General features: G+C 47.9%; 1 protein-coding gene across 1 annotated transcript in view; it reads right to left on the reverse strand.

The window, feature by feature from the left end:
• Positions 1 to 409: 409 nt before the first annotated feature.
• Positions 410 to 22,434, reverse strand: part of ACTN2 (actinin alpha 2) — a 65,162-nt gene continuing 43,137 nt past the window's right edge. The window contains exons 10-21 of the mRNA XM_026504029.4: positions 21,600 to 21,830; positions 18,993 to 19,140; positions 17,300 to 17,450; positions 14,520 to 14,628; positions 12,589 to 12,729; positions 10,908 to 11,090; positions 8,598 to 8,732; positions 7,601 to 7,780; positions 6,848 to 6,994; positions 4,845 to 4,910; positions 3,896 to 4,054; positions 410 to 2,473 (exon numbers count right to left, since the gene is read on the reverse strand). Of these exons, the coding sequence (XP_026359814.1) occupies positions 2,315 to 2,473; positions 3,896 to 4,054; positions 4,845 to 4,910; positions 6,848 to 6,994; positions 7,601 to 7,780; positions 8,598 to 8,732; positions 10,908 to 11,090; positions 12,589 to 12,729; positions 14,520 to 14,628; positions 17,300 to 17,450; positions 18,993 to 19,140; positions 21,600 to 21,830 (1,809 nt within the window). The 3' untranslated portion in view covers positions 410 to 2,314. The remainder of the gene's footprint in view (positions 2,474 to 3,895; positions 4,055 to 4,844; positions 4,911 to 6,847; positions 6,995 to 7,600; positions 7,781 to 8,597; positions 8,733 to 10,907; positions 11,091 to 12,588; positions 12,730 to 14,519; positions 14,629 to 17,299; positions 17,451 to 18,992; positions 19,141 to 21,599; positions 21,831 to 22,434) is intronic.

Here is a 22,434-nt window from a genome sequence, read left to right on the forward strand (position 1 = left end):
AGCCAGCCAGGAGCCCCTAATCCAGTAGTTTTCAACTATGTGCTATTAGAATCCTTCATGGAGCTTTTAAAAAAATTCAGATGTCCAGGTCTTAACCCTGAGGGCTGGATATGCACACATTTAAAAACTACCTCTTGTGCTTTCTGAAATGAACTCCTAGGTAAAAATCCCTTCCTAATCCATTTAGTTTCCCGGTCCATTCATCACTCACCTCTAACTGGGTCAACCTTAATTCCTCATCTCAGATTCACCCTCCACCCCACAAGCCCGTCTCTGGTTCTTCAAGGCAGGCAAATCCTAACTCCCATGAGAGTTTTTAAAATATGATGGAAATCTTAAGTGATGAAGATTGTGGTTAACTGAAGAAACCGGTTATTGTTTGGAATAATAAAAAACAGGAATTCTTTCCTTTTTCTTTTACAAATAAAGTTTAATTGATAGTTCAGCTCCAAGAATAAAAATAACTTCTAAAATGAGAGTATAAACATGTTTATTAAGTGTTTTGCAGAGTTTGCTTCTTTTCTTCATTTATTTGCATAGAGCGCTGATCCATTCTCCTGCCTGAATGTTGTAAAGAAATTAAAATTTTAGGTAGATGAGCTACCTACCCCTGCCCTAAACCACCACAAATCCCCCAGTCGCCTCAAAGGCAGAACAACTTTCTAGTGTTTCCGTAATGTTTATGGCTGGAATATAGCACCTGCTTGAAATAAAATAGGGAGTCAGAGTTCACCCTAAACATGACCCCACAAGTGTTTGGCATCAAACTCACGGACTCGGATATTTCAGGAATTCGCAAACTACCATCTACTTAATAAAACGAAGCACATTGAATGAAACTTAAAAAGGTTGAAGGTTCTAAATGGGCCAATGTAGTAAAACCAGTTATGAATGGAAAATATTATGTTTCTGTTGCTGGAAGTCTATAAAAATCCGAGGACACAGACTGTAGGTAATAACCACATTACTGCCTTTTCTAGTAACACTTAAATTGCTGTTCGCAACCATTTTTGTTTGTTTTGAATTCCTTTCCTGATCATGATTAAGGGCTAAGATATAAAAAGAATTCCTGCTCTATTCTCTACAAGCTGTCAACAAGGTGGAGGAGCAGAGGGGACCGTTACAGCATACGGCAGCAGGCGCAGAAAAGCGAATGAGCACTGACAAGATCGAGAGATGTGGGGAGCACGTGGGGTGTACCGTGTGAGGCTTCCGATGCGGACAGAGCCACACCCGGACTTGTCGGGATGCACCGGCCAGTCACGGCGGCAAACGCACCCCACATGCTAGCAAAAACCTCTAGTAATTCCTACTGCATGAAATGAGTCCAGAAATGAATTAGGAAAGAACTTACCTCTGCCTGTGGAGAATTAAGCCTTTCCTACTGTTTCCTACAAACTCCTCCTTGCCAGGTCAGGAAACCACAGGCATAAAGAAGTTCTTCCTGGAGAACTATGAGGGTCCCAGTTTCTGACCTGTCCCCTCCTAGAACTGCTACTATGAACACTTGTTTATTTAAAAACAGAGCACTTCTATACGGAGAACCTGTGCTAACAAGTTCTAGAAAAAGCACAGAGACCCGGAATCAATAAATAATCCTAAAAACCCCTCATTTTATCTAGTGCTGGTATCTTCCTCACTGGCGATTAAACTGACTTTCGTATTTCCTGAGGAGGTCCCTACTTTGGAGGAAAAATAAGGCATTGAAACCCACTAACTGACTACACAATCCTAAATGATAAAGAGTTGCTAGTTTTCGGGACTAAAGATCTTTCCAGTAGTTGGTTTTCATTTCCTGGACAATATTAAATTCAAATATACCTACTCTTTGGATAAGCAAGAAAGTAAAACACTAATATCCCAAACATATTGCGCTAGGGATAATCACATAAACATATTAAACATGAAGAATATTTCATGTTTATCAAACGTTTACCTAATTTGTAATTTTTTTCCTAATCTTAAATCTTGGGTATTTTGCAATTTCCCATTTTTCACTTTTCTCCCGTCCCTAGAGCCTCCTGACTTCACACTACTTGAGCCATCTGCTGTTTTATCAAAGAAACAAAAACCTGACCATCTCATTGCATTCACCTACAAATCCAGAAATAAAGACAGCTACTGATGACACACGCTACCTCGCTAACCACAGAGACTTCATTTCAGCCGTGTCACGCCACTGGCCAACTACTGAGCTGCACACTCTTTTTTCTCTCTCTTAACTTAATAAAGCTTGTCAAAGGTTCCAGGAAACCAACTGTGACTTCAGCTTTTATTGCGTTCTGATGGGATCAGTGATTACAGAGCCCCAGCATCACAGATCGCTCTCCCCGTACAGGGCGGAGGAGAACGCGGTGTAATCCAGGGCGCCGGGCACGCTGCCCGGGCCCGAGTAGGCGGGCATCCTCTTGATGCAGTACTGGGCCTGATCCGGGGGCAGCTCGCGTCGCAGCTCCTCGGCCAGGATGTACGGCTGCAGAAAACACACACGAGGGTAGTGAGCTCCGTCACAGGACACACAGCACGCAAACGGTTGTCATCCTGACACAGGGCTTGTATTTGTTTAATAAAGGATGAGAGGCAGGGGGTCTAAGGGGCACGGCAGCAGACGACCAACAAGGCCGGGTTTCACTGCTGAGAGCCAGTCTGCAAGGTGATCTGTCGGGGCCGACAGGAAATTTAATATGTTTCATAACGGCAGAGGGAGGGCGATCACCAGCATTTCTCAAACCGAGCCATCGTGCAAGCAAAAAATACTATGACCTAAGACTCATACTGGAAAGATAAAGGGATACTTGGTTTATATCAGATGCTGATGAGAATATAGGGACAGTTAAGATGATCAACATTTTCTTTTTTTTAATATATGTGATATGTGTTTTTAGAAAATGGAGTCATTTTTCTACTCAGTGGATTAAAAAGCTAATTTTGCTACTGGAGAAAACCACTTAGTAAAGCAAAATGAAATCGACATTTAATAATGGAATGTATGTATTTTTTAAACTGTCAAATGTCCAACAGGAAACAGGATAATTCTGGTAAAACAGACCAGTTGCTAAGAGTCAAAGTAAATAAATATCAAATATGCTTAACTTATAGTAGGGTTTTTTGGGGGGATGGGTAGGTTAGATGAGCTTTGGTTTATGACCCCCTGATCAGATGGGCCCTCTCCTTGTACCCCACCCTCGTGATACGGGATCAATTTTAAGATAAACATTGTTGTCAGGCTAGTTTACCTTGTCTGACGTTGTAAGGTAATAAACATAGCTCTGTTGGTGTCTGACGCTGAATTCCTCTTCCCTCTCAGAACACAGAGTAAAAGAACCCTACTGCACACTGACCCTACTAAGATGTTGTTATTGTTTGGGGAATGAGACTCGAAAATTCTGAACTTGCAGTTAAACTCCTACTTAATTTCTAGGCTACACGTAATGCAAAGCTTGCCAATATTTTAAATGACTGAATGGCTATATTTAACTTTGCTTCCATGGTCAGGCCCAAAGTCAGGGTCACTGATCCTTAAGAAAAGGTTCCCGGTTCCACAGTATCTGAATTGTGCAGTTTCTTCTTTCTGAGTCGTATCTCCCAACCCAGAATGTAAAATGAAGTTAAACCAGTGAAACACACACAAAAAACTCTACAAAATGTGCGCTGGGTTCCTTCTGTCCAACTCCCTGGGAGGCCCACACACAAGTGCCAGGAACAGAGTGTCTGCATTTTCTCTGTTCTGTGTGGGCCACTGTTAGGTTTACTTGTGGCTTTCTGAATTCAGTGCTGATGTGGTACAAAATACACTAACATCGAAATGGTTTTTCCTTGGCAATACTGTTTCCTGCTTTCCTAGAACAATGCCATGAGCTCCCACAAAAGCAGAAGGAAGTCTGTCAGTGCAGACCTTATCAGAAGCCAGGATCCGGAAGGAGGCGATGACCTGCTCGGCCGTGTCGGTGTCGGCCGTCTCTCGCGTCATGAAGTCGATGAAGGACTGGAAGGTGACGGTGCCTTGTGCGTTGGGATCCACCAGGGTCATGATGCGGGCAAATTCAGCTTCGCCCTGAAGCAAGGTTGCAAAGACACACGTAATTCAGCAGGACACAGTCCTCAACTGAGCCATTCCCCTTCCTTTCATGCCTGACGTACAAATTCCTAACGGTCTGAAAACTTCTGTTTTCCCTGCATTTTCTTCAGTCTTTGGAACACATTCCCCAGAAGGGTGACTTAAGTTTATTGCCATCAAATATGTTACAAGTTGCTGTAACATCAAGCTAGAAGTTCCCGAATGTTCTAATTCCTTCCTCGCTCTGACCCACGGAGCCTTCAGACCTGAATGTGCTTCTGGAAGAGGAACTGGCAGACAGCGAGGGAGATGGGCCTTTCCTCAGACTACGACTAACAAGAGTAACATTGCTGAGTAGAGGGCAGTTCAGAACATGGCTCCCATGATTTTTAAGGGTCTGAAAATAATCAAAGAAGCTCGTGTTCAAAATACAAATTAGTATTAGAGGGAAAAGCACTTTGAAAATCACCAGGCTACTAAAAGCCATTGAACTATATACACTTTATGTGGGGGAACTGTATCGCAAGAAAGCTGTTTTGAAAAGTTCATGTTTTCTTCCTTCACTAGGAAAAGAAAATCTGAGCAATTACTGAGTAACAGTATGTGTTCTGGTTCTATGAAACGATCTTTATACAACAGCAGGCAAACCCTCAAAAAGATCGTCCTATACAATGAAAGGGAACCAATCCCAAATGTGCTGTCATACTGTAAGCTGCTCACTTCCAGTAACGTACGCCCAAACTCAAGAAAATAGCCAATCCTTGTAAAATTTTAGCTTCTGTCTTACCAAATCATAGCCCATGGAAATCAAGCAGGCTCTGAAATCCTCGTGATCCATCAGGCCGTTCTTCCTCTGCCGACAAACAAAAAGAACAGAGACGCTGAGAATTGGGGACAAGGCAAACGAGCGAACAGAACAGACGCCGTAAGAGAAGGGCCCCGTGGAGCCCTGCCAAGGAGACAGGAAGGGTCACCCTTGACTTATAAGGGGATGGAGCCAACTCAGGGATGTTACAAAATAGTTTCTTGAAAAGGAAAAAGGAAGAAAGGGGGATAACCACCAGGCAAACATGACAGGAGACTACACGTTCATGAAAGCAGCAGAAAAAAAACCACCCAGAGCCACGAGAATGACCCAGTCAGGATCTCACTACCGCCACGTACTGCTGACAGAGCCCAAGTGTCCCGAGAAATTGGGAGCTCCCCCAAAACAACAGCACTCCTGGAACTCAGGCCCAGGGACCCCACAAGCACTCTCAGGCTCGTGGGCCAGGATGGCGTGGCCCCTCCAGGCATCACCCAGCCTCCCCACGGGGGTCTGCACAGAGCACTGAGCAGGGAGGCCCACACAGACCACCGCTATCACAGCTGAGAAAAGGCCAGGTCAGGACGAAGGGCGACCCCAACTCTCCGGACACCACGAGGGCGACACAACGCCCAAGACGTAACATGAAGTGCACGCGGTGCTGAGACCCTCCGCTCGCTTTCTCTCCCTGCCTCCGATCCCCAGTCTGTGCTGGCCGAGGGCCGGGCACATTTCCTGAAGCACAGCCACACGCATGGGACGCCTTCGCTCTAAGAGCTGCAGTCAGAGCCCTTCAGGGCACGTGTGCTGTGCCCTCTGCCGTCCCCGCCCCCACTGTTTAATGAGAACGTGAAGCAGAGTGGGTTTGCGTCCCGGACACCTCTCCCCACGACCTCAAGCAAATGTCCTTTCCCCAGAACCTATACTCCTTATATTTGAACCCAGTTTTTAACTTGGCCTCCTTTGGGCTTGAGTTGCAAAAGCCAATCTCATTATCCTGGATTCGAATAGATGTGCCCGTTCTTTATTACGTCTCAGGCCCCCCTCAGAGGTCTACAGTCTGAACTCTCTAACACGTGTGAAGCTGGCTGCGTAGCCCAGAGACATTTTGGGGGCAGGGGTGAGGAGGGGGAGAGAGAGAATCTCAAGCAGGCTTCACGCCCAGCGCAAGCCTGACACCGCTCGATCTCACAACCCGAGGTCGTGACCTGAGCTGAAATCAAGAGTCAGCCGCTCAGCCGATGGAGCCTCCCAGGCGCCCCCGCCCAGAGGCATTCTGAGAACTGTTTACTGATAACTGTAAACCACACACAGCGTCCTGTACAGAGTAATGGGATATCCTCTTTTAGGGATCTTTAGCAAACGGTATGCGGCCTTACTTTTAGCCATACAATAAGCAAACTGGGAATTTTCTTACAAAGAATTGGTTTTACTTAATATGATTCAAATCAAAATCCCAGGTGATATTTTAAAAGCAGCACATAACTTTTTATAAGACTTTATCATGAAAATGGTCATCATTCTGTTGGTACATTTTCCTTAAAACATGTCATGAGTCCATTTTATTAATTAAAAAAATAACTTTTGAATGTCAAAACAGTAGGTTAAGTTTTCACTAGGTGCTTCACCCACATAGTTACTTGGGAAAAGTACCTCAAAGTACCTTTGTAGTTAAGTCTTTAGAAAAGATCTAAGTCCAACAACCACACCACAGCAGGGACACACTTTTCTTCGACAAATCTCACTTTGCCATCGACTGCAAAGGCATCCATTGGGCCACCTGCAGAAAGCTGCCCACGAACCTCCACGTGGCGTCCCCGTGCGCAACGTCAGAGCCTAGCACTGCCTTTCTGGTGGCTGTTTTCCTTCAGCCTTAATCATCCTGCTTCCCTGTGGTGTTCATAGGGCGTTAAAACTTAACTAAGAGCACGAATATTACTTCACATCCCACGTGCTGCCTTTCGAGCAAGTCGAGGGAGACGTACCCTGTCGAAGTGGTTGAAGGAGGCCCTGAACTCATTCATCTGCTCCTGGGTGATGCCCTTCGCGTCTCTCGTCAGGATCTGGGTCTCCACCTCGTTGATGGTTCTGGCGATGGTCGTCAGCAGCACCTCCCACCCGACGCGGATGTGCTACCAGAGGACAAAGAAGTGGTCAGCTCCGGGTCCTCCCAGCCCATCAACCTTGCCCTCCTCGTTTTCCTAACCCGGGGGCTGACCCAGAGGGACAGAAGTAGGGCTCACCTGACTCTTTTATTATTTATATTTCTTTCATTCTAATTTTTTACTCTTTCTAAGATTCTGTGGTGGGAAGTGCTCAGAAGTGAGAGAGTGGGGTTCTAACAGTGGCAACCGGCCCTTTGTAAATAAAATGGTCAAGGGAGAGTCTACTTGTCGCTCGACATATCTTTCCATTTACCAAGTAGCGGGATGGGCCCTGGGTTACACCCGCCGGCTCCCAGGGGGAGCAAACGGGGCCAAACTGGTAGAAACGTGAACCGTTCGTTACTCTCCGAGCAGCGCAGGGAATTCACTGTGCTGATGATGAGGATGATGATGGTGAAAACTAACACTTCTATGGCTCTGATAGAGTTCACAGAGCTTGTTCACGGGCAGGCACAGGGAAGGCGTGAAGATCCCTCACTTGCACGGTGTAGACCCTCCCAGGAATGGAGACACGCCGAGAGGAGGTGAAAGGGTCACAACCGGGAGCCACGCCCAGCCTGTCTGGCCCCGTACCTCCATGGTGTAATTGGTGTGCTTGTTGTCAAAGACCAGGGCCTCCTGGATGAGCTGATGGTCTCCCTCCAGCTTGTCGATGTTGTTCTTGTAGTTGATGATGTTGTGCTCGTACTGCTTCAGCTGGTTCATCTGGTCTTCCAGGGCGCCCGTGATCTGGATGGAGCTCCGCGCAATCTCCTGACGGAAGCAACAAGAGGGGGGTCAACGGGCAGGTTGGCCTCCAGGGCCACCGTGTGTGCGTCCCGAGTCCCGATTCTGCTCAGACGCTGCACTGGCGCTCGGTGCGGCCGCGGTCCCCTGAGCTTCTCAGGAGAGCTGGGAAACGGCAGTCCCACGGCAGGACAGCACCTCTACTTCTAGTTCACCTAGGGGCTGGGGGGAAATCAACCGAGATCCGAATCAGCAAAGCAAGAAGAGGGGCAAGAGAAGAGTTATTTCTTCTTTGGATGAAGAGGGAAGCTTCCCTGGGTCAGAGCTGCCCTGTTCTGGGGGAGGCTGGGGGCAGGTCTGCAGGAAAGAAGCTACCCGACAGACTGAAGACCCCTGGAGGGTCACAAGAGTTTCTTATATTTTTACAGGTTCTCCCTTTAAGAAAAAAGGTAACATTTTATCACCGAAAGGGAGGTTGGAAGAAACACAAGAAGGCCAATATATGTCTCTTGGCTGTTCTCAGTGATAAAATGAACCCAGAAATCAGTGTCATCCCAAGAGCACTTTTCCTTAAATGTTCTGAAAATGCAAAGCATTTGTGACTCTTCACATGTCCTCCTTAGGGACGGAGGGTTTAAAATATGGGGCCTACAGAGGCTAAACACCAAGAAACAGCCCCAACATCCTTTTAAATAACAAAATGAATGGATGGCATCAAGAACAGCCTCGTCCCCCATTTTACTGGGCCCCCCATGTACTGCACCGATGCCCAAGGCTACACGAGCTCAGCACAGGGAGTAATTTCGAGGGTTGCAAGAAGCTCTTTGGAAGGGCACCGCCCTACCTCCATCTTGTTCTGGATCCATGGCCCAATGGCATTGGCCTGAGCAGCAAACTGGCGTCGCAGACGCTCATTGGCGTGCTGGCGGGCCAGCTCCTCCTGCAGGGACTGATCCCGGACGGGCACGAGCTGCTTCACCTGTCAGGGACCAAGGGCAACAGGGATTAGAGACCAGCTTGCACCCAATACCAAGATAGGTGCCAAAAGTCCAAAGTGTAGGGGTGGGAACAGAGGGAGGGTGGGGAGGAAGGGGAGGAGGGGAACATGGGGGAGAGGGCAGGGGAAGTAGGGAGAGGAGGGGGGAGAGGGTGCCCCTACTACAGGAACTAAAGGAGAGCTGTGTCTAGCCCTGGCAGCCTCCCAGTGGAAAGACTGGGTGTGTCTGCATTAGGGACAGGGACATCCCTGCAGCCAGGGGCAGGGGTGGGGTGGGGGGAATGGGGAGGTGTTTCAGGGGCCCGGTCCACAGCACAGAGGATTTGTGAACTTGAATGAGGGAAAGCTGACATCTTTATTTTCATGATCTCTGACTGAAAGTTAGCGCTTTCTTCGATTACGAACGTGGGCAGCAAATCCACAGTCATGTTTAGCCGTGCTGTGACTGGGTCACGGTAGAAATCACAGTCTCACATAACGTTAGTTACTGCCTGCCTCTCAAAATAGCACGCACAGTCACCGTGCTTCAAGATGACCAGACCTGCTGTTAGACCCAGTTTTAAATGTGTCTGTGCGGCAGCACATCTATTATCATACGGCAACTTTAAAAAAAACATTAAAATTTTTTTAATGATTTAACATCATTTGTTTCTGTTGCCACCTTAAATGTTTTTATGAATTTACAGCTACAGTGATCTGAAGGGATCCGCAGGCAGCCCCAGACCGCCAGAGGCATCCAAGACACCAAACGGGTAAGGACCCTGCTAGGTTCTCGAGTCCAACTGCTATCTAACATGGGATCGCAGGAAAGTGTTGTGCCAGCCTACGTCTTTCTCGTTCCATTTGTACCCTGGGATTTACACTCTCATGCCTACCTGAGTTCTCTTGGAATCCACAGACAAAGGAACTATTTCAAAAGTCTTTTTGGCGTTTTCTGCAAAACTGCTCCTACAAACGTCACTGTTCGTAATGTCCCTCTCACAAAAATCCACGTGCCCACTTTGCCCTTTAACTTCGTGCTGGGAGAAATGTTTGTCCCACTTTAAGAAAGGACATATTTTTCTCTCCTTCAGGAGGACGACTTAGCTCAACATGGTTCCCTTTCCACGACGGCTGTCAGAAGGCCTGAGCGCTCTGAAGCTCAAATGCAGGCAGTCCGTCCTCTCAGGCACCCTCTCTCCTCCCCATACCTGGTCGTCTCCTCTTTTACACTGTTGGTGACTGAACAATTGCTGCAGGGGTGTTTTTATAACAAGCCACCTCAAATCCACCTGGTGGACTTATTCTTGAGAGACTCTGCGGCAGCATATGGAGATAACTGTGCTATAATTTACACCATGAAAATAATTCTTCTTAAGAATGAGACAAAAAGGCTCAAATATCCCATGTGGACTATAATTAAATCTGTGGACAGTTTCCCAAAATCTAAAAGGCAGCAAGTCAGCAGGAGTACTTGAGTTCCTCAGTTTTCTAGGTGATTTTTCTGCATTTAAAATTCACACACATTTGGGAAGTGTCTATCCCATATTCTAAAAATTCTTTAATGAAATACGTACTATAGGCAGGCTTGAGTGAAAACAAATTTTCAGTGGGGGTTTTAAAAATAGTTTCCCTTATGGTATTAGTCTCATAACCTATACTGATTTTGCCAACATTTTATAAGATCTTCTTAAGGAAAAGCATTTCTACTTTCCCTCCTTACAAATCAGAGGCTGCCCAATGGCATTTAAGAGTCTACCATATTTCATCTGTTAAAAACAAGACAACAGGCCCAAAATGGAGTCGCTTAGGCTAAGCCCCACGTCACCAACCCAAGACTCAGTTACAGTTCCAGTTTGCCCGCGAATGGAATCTTAAACAGTCACCTGGCCAGCATTAGTTAGGTCATCTGCCCGCGACGACCCCTGCCGTCCCCTGAAGGAAAGCAGCCTCACAATAACCAAATGGCTTGTTTTTGCCTGGTAGAACTTCCTGTTCCCGCTCCCCTCTGCCCATAAAAGTCTTTCATTTTTGTACAGCGCCTCAGAGCGCTTTCCTATGTGCTAGACGGGATGTCTGCATGATTCAAACACTGTGAAATCTGGAGCAAAAACTCCAATCATCATGAAATCAGTCACTCCAGTTCCCCAAGTACTGACCTCGGCCTCAGTCACCCACCTTGTCCCACTTGGCCCGGAGCTCGTCCATGGTGACAGTGCTGTAGGGATTGCTGGAGCTGATCCTGATGTTGTAACTCTGAATGACCTTCTCCACCTCGTTCTGGATGGCCATGATGGACTGCCGCTCGCCATCCGCCTCGGGCAACGTCGCCTTGAACTGCTCGTGGGCAGTGATCAGACTCTAACCCGGAGACAGAAGTGGGGAGAACTTAACTGTAGTGTGACTTTTATAGGTTTCGATGTTCCCTTCTGCACACATGTGAATGCCTTTTATAATTGTAGGAATCTCTGCACGGAAAACAAATTCTGGAGGTTTTGTAAGGCTATTTTGTGCACAAAAGTCAGGTTCCTTGAAAATGGAAAAAAAGATACCATGATGACTAATTGATGGCTCTGAATCCAAAGTCTTCAAAAAAAAATAACAGTTTTCTTTTTTAAAAAAAATTCTTTGCTTTCATAATTTTTGATCCTCAGCTACTGTTTTGGTCTTACTTCTCCACTGACAAACAGAACTTAGCTGCCCGTCTTACCTTTGTAGTCCAACAAAAGAACCTAACATTTGTTGCCTTTACTTACGGACCACCAGGAAATACACCCCTAGTTCTCAGAAAGAAAAGGCCACAAAAAGCAACTCTCTCCCCCGAAGGCTTTAAAAACCTCCACTTATCAAACCTACCCTTTGGCCCTAATGTCTAAGACAGCAGCCCCTTAGTTCTGCTGTATGTAGCTGCCATGGGAACCACCCTCCAGTGCCAAGTCAACAGTCACTTTAGACACTACAAGAGATCGGCTGCAATAGAGAGATTGACTGTTCACCAAACAAAAAAACTACATCATGCATCAGGTATGGCTTCCATGGCAAACTTAGAAGTCTCACTTATTCCAAAAATAAATGATTTTAGGTTGCTAATCTCTGCTTAAGAATGCATGCAAAAAAAAAAAAAAATGCAATGTTCAACAAAATAATTTCTCTCCCCCTACACCCAGGTGCAAACCCTTCTAGAATGTTCCTTGGCAGGAAGGATTGGGTTCAAATTCCAACCTTCAGCATTCCTTTATATTTGGATTCTTTTTGATGACTTATCTATTTTCCAGAAAGAGGAATTTAAGAGTCTTTTCCCTCAATATTCCATTGTACCTCAAATTCGCGGTACACTGGTGTCTCAATAGACTGGGTCCTGGCTCTTTGAGAGTAACTCTCTTCCCTAACGTGACTACTTAGAAGTCTTACTCACAACTTTGAAGTTCCAGAAGAAATCAGAAGCAGAACATTTTGGTTTGTGCGAGACAGGAGGTGCTGCTTTGTGGTTTCCTATGCTTTAGGACCCAGCAAAACTACACAGATTTTAACAAAGAGTAATATGCATGTATTTGCAAAGTACTTAACTCAGCAGCCAATAAATTAATACCTTTCCACGAATATCTCCCAAGAGCATAGATGTCTATGTTGCTCAATGATTCCACAGTATTTTTTAAACAACAGGCCCTTCACCATTTCTGATGCATGTTAATTTTTCAGTTGCAGCAAAGAGCAGTACACACTTTTTTAAGCTAAGGGTCAAAGGGTAATTTGGGCTTCCTAGGTACATTTTTCTTAGGAAAAAAAAGGAAACAAGAATTCTAAGTTTTTGAAGCTACGATTCGTCTCTAGAGCAGTATGGTGCTGGGGGTTCGGTTACCTGGATCTCCTCAATGCTGTGGACGATGAACATGTCTTGGAGGTCTTCCATGGCGCCTTCCATCCAATTGTTGAAAGGAGCTGCTCTCTTGGCAAACTCCAAGTGCAGCTGATCGATGGTTTCCAGCAATTTCTCAGTTCTCTGGAGGTAAGTTAAATAGAAGCATTAACATAGATGAGTAAGAAAATTCTCTCCGAAGACGTCCACATGCATCCCAAACAATGAACTATGACCTGACATGTTAATCGCCATGTGCTCATCGCTAGCACGTGTTCACAGATTAGCCAGCGTTCCATGTTCAGACCGAGCCCTACAGGTCCCTCAAGTGGTTTCCGAATCAATAAAGGATTTGATACCACCCAGAGTAGCTTTGTTTTCAAAGGAGAGTACTCTGCTCCATGCCACTTTTCTGAAAACTGAGACTCCGTGGGGGGATATAGTAACTTGCTTTCGGCTAACATAGTACCTTTAAGGTCAGCTCTGATTCCCTAACCACGCTAGGTAACAACACTCAACACACCTTCCTCGTTTTATAGACAACAGTGTGCAGGGAAGATGCTCGCCTTCCCCAGAAGTCACCTACCTAAGTGAAGACACAGGAACTACAGCTTAATGTTCTCCAATCCTCATCAGGATCTAGCACAGAGATCCTCTCGGCCTTTCTGGGCTTTCCAGCCATAAACACTGCACTCGTTTCACGGGGCAGAGATGCTGGGGGCAGACAGGGAAAGCACCTCCTATCTATAAGTCTTCCATCCTTATTCATTTTTTTCTCACGTTCTAAAATATTTGTGGTGTGGGGTGTGTCTCTCTTTCATGCCTGGTCCTTCTCTCAACCTTCCTTTCTTTCCCTCTTTTTTTTTTTTTTTTAAAGATTTTATTTATTTATGTGACAGAGAGACAGCCAGCGAGAGAGGGAACACAAGCAGGGGGAGTGGGAGAGGAAGAAGCAGGCTCCCAGCCGAGGAGCCTGATGTGGGACTCGATCCCGGAACGCCAGGATCACGCCCTGAGCCGAAGGCAGACGCTTAACGACTGCGCCACCCAGGCGCCCCTCCCTCTTTTTTTTTTTTTTTAAGATTTTATTTATTTTTTTGACAGAGAGAGAGAGACACAGTGAGAGAGGGAACACAAGCAGGGCGAGTGGGAGAGGCAGAAGCAGACTCCCCGCTGAGCAGGGAGCACAATATGGGGCTCCATCCCAGGACCCTGGGATCATGACCTGAGCCGAAGGCAGATGCTTAACGACTGAGTCACCCAGGCGGCCCACAACCTTCCTTTCTTTAGGTGGATATGTAACAGCCAATTTGGCATCTAGGAAGCTTGATATCATGTATTTTAAAAGTGAAAAGACTCAGAACACTGGCCATTGCCTCCTTCCTTCATCTTATATGAGTCTTCCACGCTAAGACACAACTGAGCACAGCTAAACACCAGCCACTTTCTGCTGTTTACCCAAGTCTTATACTTGACTAAGGCCAAGTTCATCCTGGATCTGTTTCATATCCCTTTTCTTTCAACGTTTGCTGCCACTCTGCCTTTGCCCGCCACACGTAAAGTTCTTTCTGAGTCCCGACTAAGTCAGTTTACTCTTTATAGAAGGCCCTTTGGAAATTCACTGTAATCACTACCTGATACAAAATGGGTTTATAACATAATCTTATTAGTTCTGGATTTTTTTTTTTTAATTCAAAAGCATGCTTCACTGAAAAAAAAGTATGCTTCCCCGCTCTACAGATAAATTATGGGACAAAGCTACCAAATTTGCATTTCCCTCTTTCTCCTATTTTTCATATTCTCTGTGGAGGTCTTTTCACGAGACAACCTGTTTTGTTTTAGACACAGCATGGCACAGAAAAACAGAAAATTAGTAACAGACACTTGATTCAAGAGCCTGTGTGAAAAGATCTCATGTCAGCAGGCAGCTTCACCTCCAGGGCCTCCCTCCTCTTCTGAGTAAGCGTCCCCAGTCTGTCCCACTGGTCACAGATCTTCTGACACCGATCGTTGATGTTCACGGCGTCGTGATAGTCCAGCTCACTGGGGGAAGCGAAAATGAGGATGAGCTTTCCCTGATGTTAAGAGGAAAATGGACACAGGCTCAAAATAAACAGATTTTAAAAAAAAGATCTGACAGAAAAATGGCAGAGTGTTTCAGGGTTTTGTTATTTGTCACCACTGCAAACATGGTCATTAGTCTTTGACAGATTCCAGGAAGAATGAGTAAAACGCTTGCTGGTGTAACCATTTTCTACACAGACAGAAATGCTGTGTCCTCGGTGCCCTGAGCTAACTTCACTCTGGCCAGGCCCCAGAGTATTATTTTTAAGCGGCAGTGAACCTGTAAGCAAAGCCAACCATCTGACCTGGAGGGCAGTCCTGTGGGCGCCCGAAGCCACGGCGACTGGAACAGCAGAGTGAGTCAGGGGGAGGGACATATCAGCCTGCACCCCATTGTGTCCTTGGCTCCCCTCAAAGGGCACTGGGCTTCGGGGCTGGGCCGGAGAGCCGCGTCCAGAGGGGGCGCCTTGGCTTCATCCAGCACAGCAGGGACCTTGGAAAACTAGCAGACCAGAGCCCTCCCTCTTCTGGAGGGAACCTGTGACTTCTCTAGTGCCACTGGTGTGGTGGCCAGAACATGATTTCTGACTGCGGAACTCCCCTTCTTCCCCAGCAGCCCCGTCTCTGCATCCCAGTGGGGTCTTTGTGAGGTGAACTCCGCATTCAAACAAACTCCCAACTAGAAGGTTCACCTCCTTTCTCCGGGGATAAAAAGTTAAGATGCAAACGAGACTCGCGGAGGTTTAAAGACACCTTTGGGAGAGACTTCTTCACACACAGTCCGAGACAGAGCAAACTTTAAGGAAACTCCCCCCTGCCCATCCTACCAAATCCATTTCCCTGAGGCTTAAGCTTATTTTTTTCTTCTTTTGACTTTAAATTAAGGCAACGGTTGTTCACCACGTGCTTTTCTTTTCCTCTTAAAGCATATTAACTTGTCCGGTCCTGAATGTCATTGCTTCTGCTACCAAATAAAGGACGCCCTCTGCGGCTGTGAGCTGAGGGTTCTTACAGCGAGTGAAGCCCGTCCAGCTTATGAGCAGCTTTCTATATTCACATAACCCTTCACGGGACTGAGACGCACTTAGCTTCTCGTGCTCCTTGCTATACCCCCCAAAACAAAACATACCAGCAATTTGCACAGCCTTGAGTACAAAGTCAAAACGGCTGTGGCTCTTCAAAACGCAAATATTATGGAGAAGAAAGACTTCAGGAATTAAAAACCACCACCTGAGATCCTTCCATGGCTCCACAACGCAGACACCAACACTCAGTTTCCCATCACAACCTTTAGGGGGATATCCATTTCTCATTTTTCTAATTCATGCAAAGTTCACACAAAGAGTTCTACAAATACCTGCTCTCAAGGAGTGAGGGTTTGCAAAACTGTGCACATTGAGCCACACAAGCACTGTGATTTTATCTCAGGAAAGGTAAAAGGGACAAGGAAGAGATACACTGAGATGAACGTAGATTTAAGTTTGTATGTGGTGCCTTTTGGATGGGGAAGAAACAGACACGGGGGCTACCAGGAAGAGTAATACAAAATTACTCCTTAAATTTTATGGGCAACACTTAAAACCATTCCAAATTACGGGAGCAGTTACAGAGCATTAAATAGCTTGAGTTTCTTTCATCCCTTATTTTAACTGTAATTATAATTGTTAACAGGAGCCACACACCCAGCATTCAAGAAGCACGCTCCTGTCAAGACCACAAACCTAGTGCACAAGCTGGATTATGAAGACCACAAACACGAGCTTATTTACCAAGACTAAAAAATAACAGGATACTCTTAAAAGAGGCCGTATCTGTTAGTTCACGAGTTTGCTCTAGTCAAAAGTGAGCAACATGAAAGCTTTAAAATCTAACATAGGAAAGTAAATGTTTATGTTTTCAAAACTTATTTTGTGACAGTTATCTGTATGTAATTCTGGCTCTGAAACTTCTGCAGGTGCGTCTGTGATGACAATGAGGGGAAGGGGGCTGGAGATGAAATCTGGCACTTATCCAAAGGGGGCAAGGGTCTTTAGAAAAGGCGTCGAAAGACTGCAGGGAGGTGTTTCCCCAGAGGGGGGCCACAGCCAGGGGCTGCACCCCACAACAAGTGGGACCTGAGAACTCCCCCTCGGGATTACACCAGCCTAGACTCAATCCATGCTGGTCCCTCCGTAAAATAAAAAACATGCAAATGAAATAGCACATATTTGGTGACACAGAAAAAGTGGGGCCGTGGTGTCTCCTCTCCCAAGGAACTTGGTATGTGGATGTCCTGCACCCCAGCCTGGGGGAGGTGGCCTTTCCAAGCTGGACCCCAGCCCTCCAGGCTCATTGCTCACCCTCTTGGAAGCAAAGCTGCCCGCGGTGTGGCTGGGGGGGTGCTTGTGGATGGGGGCAAGGGGATTCTAGCCCATCCAGAGACGCAAAGCTGAAGGCTGTCGAGCCACTTAGAAACACAGAGGCCTCCAGCTTGGTTTTCCCTAAACTGAGTACAGGGAAGGAAAGGCAGGGCAGCTTTGCTCTGCCCTGGAAACGCTCCAGGGACGCTCTCCGGGGAATCCTTCCATTGTACCCATGGCCCGTGGGTCCGGCGGGCAGAGCCGCACGGCCGCGTGGGAGCAGCTGCGCCCGTGAACAGAACGGCACGTACTTGAGCTCCTGCGCGATGGCCGCAATCTGCTCCACCCGGTCCTGGTGCGCTGCCAGGTCGCTCTCGAAGGCCTCGTGTTTCCGCAGCAGGGCCCGGACCTCAGTCAGAGAAGCTGACTCGTAGTCCTTCTGCAGCAGGATCTGTTCTTTGCCTGCAAGCGTTGCAGAAGGGGTATGAATCCTCTGACGTCCCACGTCAGCTTCTTGGCAACTGCAAAGTTCTTGGTGATGCTTATGACCCCCAAGAACCAAGAGAACGGGGGAAGCCAGTGGCGCTGTTATCATCGGTGTCCGGGCTGTACCTGTGCGAACGCTGACCGAGTCCCTCTGTGCTCTAAAAGCTCGTGTTGGCACACAAGGCAGGGAAGCATGCTGAGTCCAGGAGAAATAACAGATTCCCATTCCTCATACTCCCGAGTAACAAGTGTCTGACTTTCCAGTGTGTGATGTTCGGTTAAGTTAGTAATTGTTAGTTTACAAGAATTACCTGGGGTAGTTAGACAAGACACTTGCACTCTAACCAGACTGCCCTCAGTGCAACCTTGACCCCAAATCTTTTTGTTGGAAAGCTTTATTTTCTGTGGTTAAACACAGCCTGTGGTTTCTTTCCTGACAAGACTAGAAGTTTCTCTCTCTGAACCTCCACCTATTTCCCCACAAATATTTCTTAAACCAAGCAACTGCTGTGGTTGTAAATGGACTCACGTTTATTCCCTGGTTGATGACCTTTAAGAACTTAATGCTATAAAGCTAGAAATGAAAGCAAACGTTCATACATCTAACCACGACAACACAGCACTTCCTATATGCCAGATATGGATTTAAATACTTTATATTGTGAACTCATTAAATCTTCATCAAAAGCCTATATTGGAGGTATTACGGCCATATTCCACCATGACGAGGACACCGAGGCACTGAGACATTAGGAGCTCATCCGAAGCCCACAGCCACACGTGTCAGAGCTGGGACCGCAACCCGCCTGGCTCCAGGCCCATGCCTCTCAGCCTCTTGCTGGGCAGTACCAACGATCGACACCAAAGCAAAAGGGAACCAAAGGATGAGGGGAACCTCCCTGACCTTTCTGAAAACAGATGATGTGATGGGGAGAAAGTTATGTTCCTCCACCTCGGCAAACAGCAGACAGCCAAAAAAAAAAAAAAAAATCATATGCAGATATACATACGATCATAGTATCATGGCTACGGAAAGAGCTATGCTTGCAAGGACTGAAAGAAGAGGATGAACGTAAGTGAAGTAAGGAAGCTGAGACTGTAGAAGACAATCCCTTGCACTCCTCCTTCCAAGCAGATTTTCTACATGGGAACTTCTGTTGCTTCGTGGTGTTTAATAAACATTCTAGCAGCAGAAGCTGGCCTCAGGGCCAAGGCTGTGTGACCGACAGGGAATAAACAGACACTTGTGGATCGAATGGAACAGACGTGGGGGAAGACAAAGGGAGGCCAGGGCTTATGAAAGTGTGGGAAGGATACATTTTGAGCACCATTTTGTGAAAAAGTACATTATGTGCTCCACTGGAAGTCTCCCCACCCACCTCCTGAGGAAATTTAGTACTGGGACAGCAGCGCAGGGATGGGTGGGGACACCTGCCCACAGGGTCACTGGCAGGGAGCGTGGCCGCCACAGCTCAACTCTGATTCTCCAGGAACCCAACCCCAGGCCAGTGCACTTGCCGTAAGCCCACGTTTCGTGCGTGGAAGCCTTCTGCCGGAACTTCTCTGCCAAGTGCTCCACACGCTCCAGCCTCCGGATCTCGTTCAGCAGCCACTCCTCGTAGCCCTTCTCCGCCTGCTCCAGCCGCTGCCAGGCGCCAGCAATGTCCTGGGGGCGTTCAAGGACAAGCGAAGGCCAGTTTGTTACCCTCTGGCCTCCGGCTTTTCTACGAATGCCATGAGTCTGACAGGTTTTCTTTTGTGTTTTCTTCTCCTTGCTTCCCCCCTGCTCCACCCCCAAATAACCACTCCACTGTTCGGCTTTGGAAGATCTTACTTATCACCAGGGCCTTTTTAAAACTAATGTGGTTGCTCTCGTCAGCCAGTAAATACCTGATACTTGTCCAGATGTGGACAGAGGCTTACAGGGCTTAAATTCTCCAGCTCAAAAAAGATGATGCATCCAAGGGACAGTTCAAATCAGTGACTGGGCTCAACTATCCAGCCAGCCCGCCATCAACAACCATTTCCTGGACGCTGTGCAATGTGCTGGGCATGAGCGAGAGACTTTCATAGAAGCATGAATGACACCTACAAGGTTCCCTGCCCCTGAGAGCTTGTGTGATTGTCGGGGGAGGAAGAAGAAATAAGTACAGTTGACCCTTGAACAACACAGGGGTTAGGAGCGCCAATCTCCCACACAGGTGGCAGTCAACGTGTCAACTTTGACCCCCCAAAACTTAACTACTAACAGCCTACTGTTGACCAGTGGCTTTATGGGTAACATGAACAGTTGACTAACATATATTTTGTACGTTGTATGTGCTATATACTGTATTCTTACACTAAAGAAGATGTTATGAAGAAAATCAAAAGGAAAATACATTTACACTACTGGCCTGTATTTATCGAAAAAAATCCATGTGTACGTGGACATGTGCAAGTCAAATTCGTGTTGTTTGAGGGTCGACTGTAATTAAACAAGGTCACTGCAGACAGTGATCAGCTCTGAGGTGAAAACAAAACAGGGTCAGGTGACGCTGAGAGCCCAGTGTGGGGGCTCCTTCAGGTAGGTCCCTTGGAGAAGACACATCTGAGGCGGCATCTGAGCCAAGTACCTCAGTAACAGAAAACCCAGTTCCATGCAGAGGTGGGAGTGAGCGCCGAAACTTGGGTGGGGGCTGGCCCTGTGTGTGGGGCGCAGCAGCTGAGACCATCCGCAAGGGTGGCAGGGGTCAGATCACATGGGATCCTCTAGGCCAGGTTCATGAATCTGGACCTTGGTCTAAGTACTCTGGGAAGTCACCGGAGGGTTTTGAGAAGGGGAGACACACTCTGGCTTCCATTTTTAAAAGAGCCCAGCTGCTGCTGTGGACAGAGTGAATTTTAGGGGCCAGTGAGAGGGGCACTGCGGGGCCCGGGGCAGGGGGGAGGGAGGGGGAGAGAGAGAGAGAGGTGGCTCAGCAGACAGCCTTGGCCATCTGCTGGAAAGTAGGGCACAGATTCGAGACAGAACCTGGACACAGAGCCAACAGGCCCACTGAGGAAGCCACGCAAGAAGGTGACGGAAAGGAAGAACCTGGGATGCCACCTGGGCTTGGGCGTCCATAACTTAGGGTGGTGCTGCCATTTGCTAAGGCAAGCATGCCACAGTGGGGCTCGGGGATAGGTAGGGTCTGAAATGCTGAGACGTCCTGGAACTCGGGAAGAAGTCAGAGCTGGAGACGTATGGCTGGGGGTGGGCACTGGCCTTCAGACGGTGAGGGAAGCCACGGGCCCAGGGGAGATCCCCTGGGAGGTACAGGGTGGAGAAGAGGGTCAGCGCTAGGCCTGGAAGAGGTCCTCCCATGGCCTGGGGTGGGGGTGGGGGGCAAAGCTCTGAGCCGGGCATGGAAGGACTCCGTGGGGTCAGAAGAAAACAGAAAGGTCAAGAGCGGAAGGAGTTTCAAGGTGGCGGCGTGGTTAATGGGGTCAGAGTGACGGAGAATATGGAAATGAAAGAGACAGCGGGAATGTCACCATGGGGGGCCCCTGAGTCGAATGGGAATGGTCTTCCGGTCTCCAGAGGGGACAAGCCGGGGCGGGGGGCAGCAGGGTGAAGAGGAAAAGGACTACAGGTGCAGGGAGCAGCTGAGAAGGGCCACCACCGGTGACGCCTTCGGGATGATCTGCTGTGAAGGGCAGCAAGGGCCGGGACTGCGCTACGGGGAGCAGAGGAGGTGGCAATGTGGGCGATTCTCGAGTCCCGGGTGCAGGTGCGCGTGACTCTGGAGAGCGGGGAAGCCAACTGTGCGGGGAGGGAGGCCCACGGAGAGGTGACCAGGTCCTACGTGCAGGTGAAAGCACGCACGTGATGCAGGTGCCCGGAGGCCCGGTGGGAAGACGCGGCCAGGCTGCAGGACGGCAGGGGAGGCGGAGGGCCGCGCGCTAAGTGCAGTAAAGGCACCACACCAGGAGCGGCGGGGCCAAGAACCGCACGCGGGTGGGGAAAAAACATCCCGAAGGATGCGTTACAGGACCCACACCCTATCCGTTCACTGAAAGGACCTGGAGAAGCCGGCGTGGCCTTCGGGGCGGCCCACGAGGGGACAGGCTTCGGGAACAGACAGGTACGGGGTGGGCGCTCACCGACACCATCTTGCCCTCGGAGGGCATGAAGGCGGGCCGGTTGCTGATCCGCAGCTTGGTCTGCAGCGTGTTGAAGTTGATCTCCAGCTGGCACTTCTCCTGCACCTTGGGCGGCTTGTGCTTGCGCCGGTAGTCCCGGAAGTCCTCCAGCTTCTTCTGCATGGCCTGCATGGTCTTCTCGGGGGTCCGGTTCTCCAGCCACGGGATCGTGCGGCGAATCCATTCCAACAGCTGCTCCCAAAACACAAAAACACCGCTGGAGACGCCAGCAAACCCTGGCCCCCCACCCCCAGGTAAAAAAACAGAAGCACCTGACAATTGGAATGGATTCCACCGAATGTTCCTAAAATGACAGAGTAGGAATAGAATACTCCGGACTGAGGGGACAGGATAAAACAGCATCTCTACGCACATGCACTGAGGCATGAATGAAAACTTCCGTGTCCCCCCAACCCCACCCCACGGCCACTGGTGATCACCCCCACGGTCCCGCACACAGGTCAAAACTGAAAGTCAGCACAAGTCATGTTTCACAAGCATGTGACATTTACAGGAAACTCGGGGACCAGACATTAGCAGACAAATGCCAGATGGAGCTTTCCAATGAAAAACAAAAACCTGACATGGGATGGAAATCAGCAAAGAATTGGGTTTAACTTAAAATGTAATTATATTTTTAAAAAATGTAATTATATTTTAAATAAGCTTCAAATCTCATGAATCTATTGACCAGAAAGATGTACTGTAAATCTGGGACTGACTCAATGCCAAAGTATATTTTCATTTATCATCTAGCTTTCGAGGAAATCCACATGATAGAAGGGAAAATGGTAGT

This window comes from Ursus arctos, unplaced genomic scaffold (genome assembly GCF_023065955.2).
Source record: "Ursus arctos isolate Adak ecotype North America unplaced genomic scaffold, UrsArc2.0 scaffold_7, whole genome shotgun sequence".
Taxonomy (NCBI): domain Eukaryota; kingdom Metazoa; phylum Chordata; class Mammalia; order Carnivora; family Ursidae; genus Ursus; species Ursus arctos.